At 38.6% G+C, this 11,871-nt stretch overlaps 1 protein-coding gene across 1 annotated transcript; it reads right to left on the bottom strand.

Moving 5' to 3' along the window:
- Positions 1-3,040: 3,040 nt before the first annotated feature.
- On the bottom strand, positions 3,041-11,871 carry MAP3K19 (mitogen-activated protein kinase kinase kinase 19). The gene is given in 6 exon segments (XM_063308069.1): positions 3,041-3,173; positions 5,542-6,239; positions 9,006-9,146; positions 9,741-11,123; positions 11,126-11,262; positions 11,859-11,871. Coding segments are annotated over 6 exon segments (2,505 nt in total).

The raw sequence follows: 11,871 nt of genomic DNA, 5'->3' as shown, positions 1-11,871 counted from the left end.
CATTTTGTATTGCAACAAATTATAGCCATTAAACTGGTGTAAGAAATTTGAAATCTCTGAAAGCAAAGATGCTTGTTGCCAAAAGAAACTTTCATTCTGTGGAAGAAAAAAAGCACAGTCATTGTGAAACTCAGTCATAGGAATATAGACAAGTTGATTCTGACTAATTGCAATGAACCTTAGCAGACCTTGCCAATCATCAGGAATGATAGCACTGTATCACATCCAAACCTGAAAAGCACGTGCTTCCACCTGTTTTCTTTCATTTTGACAAGGCTACTGTACTGGGCTTTGAATAACTCTTTGCTACATTACTTTGATTCTTGCATTTAAATGTTCTGCTTCATTGCTTAAAACAAAGTTAACTATTGGGAAGTATTAGATGAATGTGAACATTAGGAATTTTAAGAATTTCTCCCAAGAACAAGTTAGTGTATCATGTAAAAGGAGGAGGTTGCAATTCTAATCACATACATACATTTATGTGAAAGATTAGGGTGGCTTTTTTTTTTAGGTGGCTCGTATTTAAGCTTGAACAAATTAGAAATTAACAAAGTGGGACTTCACAATACTCATCTTAAAATTTATTTCGGAAGAAACTATTTCCAATTAGCTGCTATGATCTGATCAATTCCAGGAGCAAACTCCTTTAATAAAGAAGCTCTCAAATTTCTTTCCTGCCCATTAAAAGGAATCTACGAGCAATTGGTATATATGGTTTTGGGACTTAACATAGAAACTGCAAGACTCAAAATACAGAAATGTGAAAATATTTTTCAAAAGCTTCAGAATTCACTGCTAGTTTCAAGTATGAAAGATGGAAGGCTGCCAACTGGTAATGTAGTTCTAGATAAGGATATGTTTAAGGATAGAATCATGTACTAATTTAATGTGAAATTAAGGTAGGTTGGATTTCTTGTTATGTATAAATCTGTGTTTCTTCTTTACTGTCTTTCCACATTATAGGGAGCAATGCAGGCAGGGTACCAAGTCCCCAGATGATAATTTTTGCTAAGTTCTTTGTTCCCAGATTACTGCAATTCATAAAGATCTCATCGTAAAGCCTATGTTTGCTGAAAACTGATGGAATTTTACAGAGAAACAAGAAACAAGGTGGAGGACTGCTGTGGGTATAAATATATGCTAGCATCGATAATGGCATAGATCCGAGTGAAATGTGGGATGGCAGGGCACTTGCAGGGTAGGATGACCCAGTGTGAAGATGTTTACAACAGAAACTAAAAGATACATCAGAAAGGAGCTAAAGGTAATAACAGTGGGGAAACCTGTTCTTCCATTTGCAAGCAGATGGAAGAATGGAACTTTCATAGCACAATGTAGTAGTAAAAACAGTTCTTAATAAAACCAAATTCCAGTAAATGCCATTTTAGATTATACCGTATATACTTGCAAATAAACCAAGAATTTTAGTCCCCAAAATGCACCCAAAAAGTCAGGTTCATCTGAGTATATACAGTCACACTTTTAAAAAACTACCCATATATCCTGTATAAACTTGTGTATAAGTCCATCTGCAGCTAAGCAGACCCTCAAATTTTGAAAAATGTGGATCGAATTATCTGTGGGTTAATTATCTGGTGCTGCGGGTTAAACCGCTGAGCTGCTGAGCTCGCCAATTGGAAGGTCGGCGGTTTGGATCCGTGTGATGGGGTGAGCTCCCATTGCTAGTCCCAGCTCCTGCCAACCTAGCAGTTCGAAAACATGCAAATGTGAGTAGATTAATAGGTACCACTTCGGCGGGCAGGTAACAGCGTTCTGTTTAGTCATGCCGGCCACATGACCATGGAACTGTCTACAGACAAACGCCGGCTCTTCGGCTTTGAAACGGAGATGAGCACCACCCCCTAGAGTCGGACACGACTGGACTTAATGTCAAGGGAAATCTTTACCTAGCACATTTTTTTATGGTATTTTGGTTACAAATTTGAGGGTTGGCTTATTCATGTATGGGCTTATACTTGAGTATATACAGTAATCAGGGTTTCTCAACCAGCCCCGTGGAGCCCTAGGATTCTGCGAGAGGTCATTAAGGGTTCCTTGGGAGTTCACGATTTAAAAAATTATTTCAAATTCGGGCAACTTCACATTAAAGAAATAAGAACACTGTTAGTGCATATACACAGGCCTACACATGAAACAAATATAGTAATTTTGTAACTTCTGGCCTATATTTGGGCCTGAATGTGCAGGGATTCCCCAAGGCCTGAGAAATATTTCAAGGGTTCCTCTAGGATCAAAAAGTTGAGAAAGGCTGCAGTAAATCAAGAAATGGCATTCAAATGAGCAGGTTTGTAGAACCCCTTAAAAGAAGGCAGCTTAGGCTAGCTGCATGACTCAGTACCATAAAATAGGATAGTTAAATTAACTGCAGTGCACAAAATGTCTGTCTATACTTGAATGTTGTTTTCAATAGTTTTTAAAATAGTTTTTGAACTTCGTTGGAATTGCCTACCTGGGAAGTGTAGACATGAGTAACAACTAAGTTTTATCTTCTATCTGTAACATAGCTTAACATGTAGAAATATACACTACAATGGTAATTCAGCACTTAATGTAAAGGGAGGGACTTCCGAGAAAATTTGCCTTGGATTGTGCTATAGCATTCCCACTTTTACATGAATACATTAGGTTCTTGAAAGTACTGTTGCTGTGTTGAAAGTACACAAATTTGAATACTTTGTGGGCTGGTAATTCACACTGGACTCTGGACTCTTAGTTTTATGCTAGAATCTAAAGAGTATGAGAATACTTCTGTCTTTGTCCAGGACTGTGCTGTATACTGTAGATTATTATTACTCCAAAGGCTTCTCCACCTCTAAGTGGCTCCATTGGAGGGGAAGGGCAGGGACGTGAATTGTTTTGAGTAAAAAAAAAAGCCCTGATAGGTCTAATCATTTGAACTTACTTACACACACAAACTTATTTGATAAATTCTTTGATACAAAGTTTACTCAGAAAAGGTGAATATTTACTATATCAGCATGCTTTACAAATTTTATACTAACTACACTTTCTCAATTTAAAAGTTATTTTTCCATATAAACAAAATAATTTGACATTTGTTTGATAGAAGCACTGCCAAGTTTCATGAGTTTCTTATTATGAAAGGGTGCTGCAACAATTGTAAGGCAGTAGGCCGCTCATGTTGGTCCCTGCATGGAGTATTAAAAAGACAGAAATTAACAGCCAGACAATAAAATCTTTGGGTACAAACCGTATTTGATTTCTCATGATTTTCTACAATTTCTATAAAAGAAGTATATCTGTATCTTAGAGCATGGTGTAATAAATGCTTTGTGGTATGTACTCAAAGTCAGAAAGATTGTGCTACACCCTGAAAAAATATGCCAAAGTATTGGCATTGCCCCAAGTTCTATTTTTAAACAAAATTCTATTTTTAATGTTTTTAAGATAATCATTATCCAGCATTTGAATTGAAGTTTATGCTCTAAGATCATGAATTTGTATCTCACCCTTTTTATGTACATGTAAATCTGTAAAATACAATTAGTTAAACTTAATTAACTTTCTCCACAAAGTCATAACAAAGATCCTTGTTTAGCTCAGAATCTTTAAATTTAATGCTGTATGGCCAGCTGTTAAAACAAATAATTTATTCATTTATTACATGAACTTTTACACTGCTCAGCTCATTGGTTTATATTTAAATGATAAATACATTTTCAAGTTCAGATTACATGGGTTTCCTTCTTTTCAGATAGCTATGAAACAGAAGAATCTGAATGTTATACATTGACTTTTAGTAAAAAAAACTGCAATGTCCTGTAGCTGAGGTTGCCTTTGAAAACAGTCTGGAAATCTCAATTAGTATGCAATATGGTAGTTAGAATAATGCTTTAAGTCCTTTACAACTTGACATACCAATATTGGAAGGCTCACCTCTCCCTGCATAATCCTAGACAAATCTTAAGACCATCCTGAGAAGTCCTACTTCAAGTTCCTTCACATAAAGACATGCAGCAGATTCCATGGGAGTGGACCTTCTCAGTAGGATTAGCTATCTGTTTGACACTAGCTTGCTTTGAGAGCTGTTGCTATCATGAGATAGGCAGGTAGATAGGTATGTCCGGTCTTAAAGGGAACAGATGAAAATAACATGGTTGTATTCTGCTAAAAGATAGCTTATGGCAAGGAGATGTTCTTTTGGGCCCTGGAGCTCTTAAATTTCTAGGAAGCTTAGGGATTTTCTGGAGCAGTCTATGGACCCACAGAGGATTACAGGGGAAGAGGAGAAGGGGGGAAGTTTCCTGACTTGCTAATAGAAATCCATTTGGGCAATGATGGAGGAAAAGCCAGTTTTTGGAGAGCCAGTTTGGTGTAGCGGTAAAGGTGCTAGACTAGAAACCAGGGAACTTTGATTTCTAGACCTGCCTTAGGCAATGAATGGGTGACCTTGGGCCAGTCACTCTCAGCACAACCCACCTGACAGGGTTGTTGTGGGGAAAATAGATGACAGGAGTATTAGGTATGTTCGCTGCCTTGTGTTGACCAAATAAAAAGGCAGGATAAAAATCTTAAACAAAAAAGCAGTTGCTTCCTTTTACAAACTGTTTTTCTACATTAGGTTGAGATTTTAAAAAATGAGTCCAATCTAAGTTTTTGTTCCATTCATGGGCTGGTCCTTTGGGGGGAAAAAGTGATTTTATCCATTCCTCTTCCTGCAACCCCCAATCCTGCTATGGACAGTGTTTTTCTCCTCAGATGGGAATTACACTCCCATTTGTACAAGAGCTCATCAGAACTCAAACCATAATCTAGACCACATCACTGTAAACACATCTCCAACAGATCCCCATCAAATACTAATGGGTTTAGTTTAATTCTGAACAGAATTCCTATGTAGAGTACAACCTCTCTAAAGTATGTCAGACTTGAGCTTTCATAACTTCACCAACATAACTTCAGAATTATTCCCATAGCTAGTCAGCAGCAACTGAGAATGCTAGCAGCTGCAAGAAATGTAGCTCTGCCACCATTTGAAAGTTTAAGTCTTGTTAAAGGGGGGGAGGGGAGGGGATTCTTTACATAAAATTGGGTGGGAGACCTTTGGCCTTTCAGCTGTCACTGAATTACAAACCGCAACAATCCTATCTATCATGTCCAATAGGGAAGAACATGGGAAGCTGCAGTTCAACGATGTCTGAAGAGCCAAGGTTCCCTATAACTGTCTTAAAGTAATGGCATCTTCCTGCCTGTCAAAAGATTTGGACTAACCTCCTGAAGGGTGCTTGAAATACCCCCAATGCTTTTGCAGAAGACAAATGGCCTAACAAGAAAGGGATATCTGACCCTGCACTATTATGGAAAAGGCTTTTCCTCAATCCTACCTGGAAGGGTCAGAAAAGATGGACCTTTTGTATGACATGGATGTAATTGTGACTGAATTGCAATGGCTAATCTACTGCTTTATTTTTTAAGGAACTCAAGCTCAATAAACTTAATTGTCTTAATTGCTTTAATGTGAATAGCACTCTAATTTTATGTATACAAATCACTTACCTTGTTAAGCACAAATGTACAAAATCAACCGCTTTCTCTGAGCAATGTTTGGGTAGTGAAGGCATAAGTCCTCTGTGAGCAGCTATGTAAAACATGGCTGCTAGTTTATCCATGGCAGCCAATGGTGGCTTTCCAGTGGCCATCTCAAAAACAGTGCAGCCAATGCTCCAGATATCTGATTTCCTTCCATAGCCAGATTCATTTATCACTTCTGGTGCCATCCAATATGGAGTGCCATGCACAGATTTCAGTGGTTCACTGTGTGTATTAGTCAGACTCACACAGGCTAAGCGCTTTGCACATCCAAAGTCTATGAGTTTGATTATGCCATTAGGCATAAGCATAACATTGTTTCCTTTAATATCTCTGTGGACCACACAGTTTTTGTGTAAATATGCAACTCCTTGTACAATCTGTTTTGTATATTTACAAAAAACTATTTCTGACAGTGGCCCAAAGCGATGAATAATACTGGAAATGGAGCCACCGGGAACAAACTCCATGAAGATGCTTACAATGTTATCTTCTAAACCTGTTCCCAAGTATCCTACAATGTTGACGTGCGTTAAGTTTTTCAAAATCACAACTTCTTCTTGCAGTTTCTGGTATTCCTTTTTATTCCCAGCTTGGTCACAAGCATTCAGTGCTACTTGTTTCACGGCTATTAATTGTCCTTGGCTTGTAAGTCCACAGTATACCTAAAAATCAAAGTAGGTCATTTTGAAGTAGAACAAATAAATTACAGCATTTATGTTTTGATTTTATTCAGCTTAATCACTTCAGCACTGGAAGTCCAAATGTCCCCCTTCCCAAATGTCAAACAGCTGTTCAAGGAATCACTTACCAAGGGAGATGCTGGGCTCCCTACTGCTGGATATGTTCAAATAGGCTAGACAGAAATTGGTCAGAAGTGCTCAAATTGTTACTCCTGCACTGAGTGGGAAGTTGGACTCAATGGCATCTTCCGACTCAGTCATTTTATGACCCCATAATTGTATAATTCTACTATTTATTTATTTCATTTCTATCCTGACAAAGTCTCAAGGAAAGTTACAACATATAAACAAACCGAAAAATTACAGCAAGAATAGTGATTCAACCCCTTAAATTGTAGACCTGCAATGTCAGGGGCAGTGTGACCCAATCCAGAGCTAACACTGGAATAGGCAATGAGCCAGGCAGCTTCTGACAAACAGTAACTCTGGGATTTGCTGAGATTCAGTCTGAGCTTGTTTCATCTCATCTAATCCTTACCAGTCCCAGACACCAGGGTCATTCATGGCACCTCCAGAATGGCCCAGAGTAAAGATGTTTGTTCTATCATCTATCTATCTATCATTATCTATCTATCTATCTAATTTCAAATTTCACCACCGCCCATCTCACTCAAAGAGTGACTCTGAGAGGTTTACAATAAAACTAAAATATAGATTAAAATACAAATAAAACTGTACTTTTTAAATGTAAATGTAAATGTAAAATATAAAATACAAAATAAGATATCATCAGCATATTGATTACTTACCCCTTTTCCAGGGGTTTCATGTGGATGGTAAAAAACATGGAGGAGAGGACCATGTTCCATATATTAGAGGCTACAGGTCTGGTCACTCTTCCCCCATAAGCGCCAACTGGAACTGCTCACTCAGGAAGAAGCAGAGTGAGTTACCACTTTAACATACTTCCTCCTAGCTCCCAAGTCTTGAGGGAAGTATAGGAGGAAAGCGAAGTATGAGTCTGACCGATCATGGGTACAATCCTTTGTTAAGGACTGCCTTGTGGTAAAATAGCAAAATGTGCTTATTTTTCCGCTCCTATTGCAGCTGTGGATAGACTGGTGGTCCCGTTTAGGGTGACTCAGTCCCTCTTGGGTAAATTATCGCAGGGCCACTGTAAGGAGTTTTCAAGGCATCTGTCAGATAAAGTCACTTGGATTCATACAGAGTTGGACTCTCACTGTGCAAGTCCAATAGAGGTGATTGAGGTAAAATCTTGCATGGTTAACTGAGAATAGGTTTGAGCTTCTTAGTCCTGAGGAATGCAGCCATGAATTCTGCCTTCTAAGTTTTAGATCCATGTCCCTCCTGGCTGATCAAAGCCTCCTGGGGGGGGGGGAAATGTGATTGAATCCATGCAGTGGTAAGTACAGTTCTGCCTTTGAAAGCAGCAGCAGCAGTCTGCATTGGATCTGACATCAATCAAGATAAAACTTCTGTCCCAGTACCAGTAACTTGGGAGAATCCAATACCAACCCCATGATGAGGTTAGCTACTCAAGAAGAGCTGTTGGTGGGTAGCTGGGTCTGATACATTAGCAATATCATTAGCTTCTCTCTACTTCAGTTGTAGACTCTGCAACCTCCTACCTTTGAAATAGGGCATCTGCTAAGCCAAGGTGTCACATATGGTCACACATATACATCAGCTCTGGCTGTTGAAACACCCCAAACCTCAGGACTGTTGACATCTCTTCTCCCAACCAGGTTACTCTAGCTCCTGCCAAGACCTTGTGTTACTCCACAATTAGGTTGTGCAGAAACAAGATTTTATTATGTTTGGACCTGACAGTTAATAACAACAGCCTGGAACTATGATTCCCAGAAATACGGAGTCCAGGTCCTTTACAAGGCATCTTGGCTTTAAGAGGGGACCAGCTTTATATTGCTCAACCCCTTCTCTTACAATGCTATATCTTTTCTGCCCATGCTAAATGGGCCCTCTCCCTCATGACATTCTTAGCACAGTAACCCAACTCCCTCATCCTGTCAAATCAGTTTAGCTACTCAGCAAGGCCCCTCCAGTAACCAAACCAATACCCCATCTATCCATACCTCTATCTATTCACATATTACAAAAGTATAGATCACAAATCCATAAAACAAAGAAAAACCATCCTACATTCCCTCCTTCCTGCAAAGTTCCTCTCTTACTAGAACCTGAGGGATAGGTGATAAGTGTGGGTAGAAGCTCCAGCATGGGCTTATCATGCATTTATGTTAACTTGTGTCACTTAAGAGTAGATCCAATATGGTTATAATTAATTATCAATACACAAAACCCTCTATTTTGCCCAGCTTCCCTACCCTGTCAGGTATGGTTGCCAACTCCCATTGAAATCAGCTGTGGAGATTTTCCCCCTTCATAAGGTGTGCATGTAAACACTTACATATCTAGGAAATTTAGTCATAGGCCAGACTCCAAAACAGAAGAGGGACAGGGCAAAATCAATTGAATTAATTACTACTGATGACTACAGTTACCCTATATAAAGAAATCTGTTGAGAGTCTTTTCTAGTTTTAACAATAATCTGAAGCTTAGTTTGTTTCCAAGTTTGTATCTCAGTGTCTTTTAAGTTTGTAGTTTATGTTATTCTATGCCATTTTGAGAGGATTTTGTCCAAACGGAAATATTAAAATGTTTAAAAATACATTATACAAAATATGTTCAGACGCAATACAACTTACTGTGCCATATGCTCCTTTTCCAAGGATTTCACCTCTAGTCCACAAAATAGAATCTTGGTTAATTAAGCTGTTTTCTGAAGATGCAGTTCCATATAAAAGTGGATTTCCTTCATCATATTCAATGAAATCCAGACAAAAATTCTGCAAATGATGGTGGAAAAACAAAGAGACCATACTGAGCAATACAGTATCAATACAGAATGTTGGTCAGTTGTTTTAAGAGTTATGTTCATATTATGTTAATTCTACACTACAACATTTGAAATAGAAAAGAAGTTCTGCTTGCCATACCACGGCCCTGAGACTGAGATTGATACTATTTAATTTACAATTATTATTCAGTTACACACTGGTTATATATCCCTAGGATAAATATATAATAGATTATTTAAATTATGTTTCTTGACAATACTAAAGAGAAATGGACACTGGATACTGAAGACAGACAATAGAGGACCATGATCTTTCTGCCCTGCTTGTCAGCATGTGAACAGATCAGGTTATCTACTAGACCAGAAAGTTATTATTAATTTGATCCAGCAAAGAAATTCTTATGTTTTAACTGCTATTTAACTGACATAAATATAAAAATGAGGATATGAGAGAATGAAGAGCCCAAGCCTGCCAAAAGAACAAGTAATAAGAAAAAGAGACATAGAGATTGAAGTACAGCACACCCTGAATATTAGACTACCTGTAATACTATAAATGGAGGAGACAACAGTGCTCACTTACCTTATTATTTTTAACATCTGCTGTTCTATCATCTGTATCCCAACAGTCTCCACTTTGTGCCTCCACATTTACATTTCTGGTCATTGTGCTAGAACTGTTGCCAACTATTCCACCCAGAGAAAGCAGTTCAGTGACTGAGCAACAAAATATGTCTTCCATTACTTCCTTATAGTCTTCATATCCAAAGACATCTGTGTATGACTGAGAGACTGAGTTTGCAAGATAGCAAGTCCATGGAGTTGTCATATTTGCTATACTGGCATTTCCAAGCTGGAGATTCTCTGGAGAAAGCGAGCTTGTTCGGTCTGTAAAGGGGGATGCAGAAGGCTTTTGATTATCCTCATCGTGTAAAATCTGGCATGCTTCCTGCTTCACAAGCAAACCAGCTGTTTTGTTTTGTCCATTCTTTAAGATTCTACTCTTTACAGCATTATTTTGTTCATCTGTAGTTTTCACACAGTTTAAGAAAGGAGCATATTCTGCATGAACTTTAACCTCTGGCCAAAGTAACTCCTGGACATTGGTGGCAAATGCTTTCCTAGGAAAAGCAACATCATCATCATCATCTGAAGTATATTCCAAAGAGACTTCTTCAATTGGTGACAAGCCTGAATTAGGAAAGGCTTCATTTTGCTCAGCAGGTTCAGGAAACTCAGTGGAAATCTGAGTTTGCTGATCAGTATCTTCATAATATGATTCAGTGCTCCCTTTTGGCTGAATCTGCAGATCAGCACAAGAGACAGTCACATCTTTGCCCTGTTCTAGACTGCAGGCTGTTACCCTGGACACCTTTTTTGGTGCCACTTCCTTCTCCTTTGGCTTCTGTTTAATACTGAGACTCTTGTGTGATTTAGGGTACGTTTTCTTCTGGGGACTTCTTATGCTGCTACCCTTCTTCCCACTGAAGTGGCTGGATTTACATTTCATAGCATTACGCCACCCAGTTGGAGCAGAATGCACATTCCTGTTACCCTTACTTTCACCATATCCATCAGGCTTACGGGAATATACCGCAGTCCCAAACATCTCATAAATACCAGGACCTTTGTCATTAGAATTTATTTCCTTGAACATGTCACTGTATTTCAGATTCGGATGGTCTACTGAGGATGGCGCTTGTCCAACAGGCAATGGCGAGATGGTTCCTCTCGAGCTAGCAGAATTTTGGGAAACACAGGGAAGCACTTGCTTTGTAGAGCTCTGACCATTGTGCCGGAAGCATTTTTTCTCCTGTTGGAGATTCTTCTTCTGAAACTTGGAAGATAGATCAGTCTCTTCATAAGGCAATCCTAAAGAGTGAGAAATAGGATTCTTTATCTTAGTTTGGGGTTGAATGGAACTCTTGCCCCAAATCATTAACTTCTGAGCCATCCTGGTACCGTATATAAATTAGTTTTTAGAAGAGGCCTGTTGCTATTTCCTTTATGTCTGTCACCTTTCTTGTGAGCAAAAATATTGAAGCTTTGGTTTATGTTAGGTAGCATACTCTTTCTTTGGGACGAGCACCTGGAAGCTGGAGAAGCTGACGAGGTTCATACCTAGGCAGATGGGAACAGCTTCAATAATCTTGCTTTCAGCAGCTTCAGATTCAATTACATTTTCTTTCTATTCAGGCCACCTGTTGGGCAAACAGTGGTATCAGATGATTCAAGACCTGCTAATGCACTGAGTCATTAAGGCATGATCTTTGATAGCTTTGCTCTGCACAGCAGCACTTCCAAATCCAGCCTTTTTTACACTTCCGTTGTGATATTTTCACCTCTGATTATTCTGCTTTACTTAATCTAATTTAGGGACACTCTTAGTTATTAAATCTTTTTTCCACTTCTTGGTTTTAAAAATATCTTTATGTGTTGAAGGGTAACATTCTGATTCTTTTGCTTCAGGAAATATTATTTCACTTGGGCTGAAACAGCTATCAGAACAATCAAAATCACAACTGTTGTTTATATTATTTATATTCTCAGAGGTCAGTAGTACTTTGTGGGTTTCACAATTCGGTACATTTTTTATATATGCTTCAGATTTGTTGCATTTCAGCTGGAGTTCAATTTCTTGGGAAGAGCCATAGTATGTAATGTTATTCTTAGCGAATGAATGTGAATCTCCCAACTGCACAAAGAAGCTTCAT

The sequence above is a fragment of the Candoia aspera genome, chromosome 1 (assembly GCF_035149785.1).
Source record: "Candoia aspera isolate rCanAsp1 chromosome 1, rCanAsp1.hap2, whole genome shotgun sequence".
Taxonomy (NCBI): Eukaryota; Metazoa; Chordata; class Lepidosauria; order Squamata; family Boidae; genus Candoia; species Candoia aspera.
This window is presented reverse-complemented; position numbering and strand designations above follow the sequence as displayed.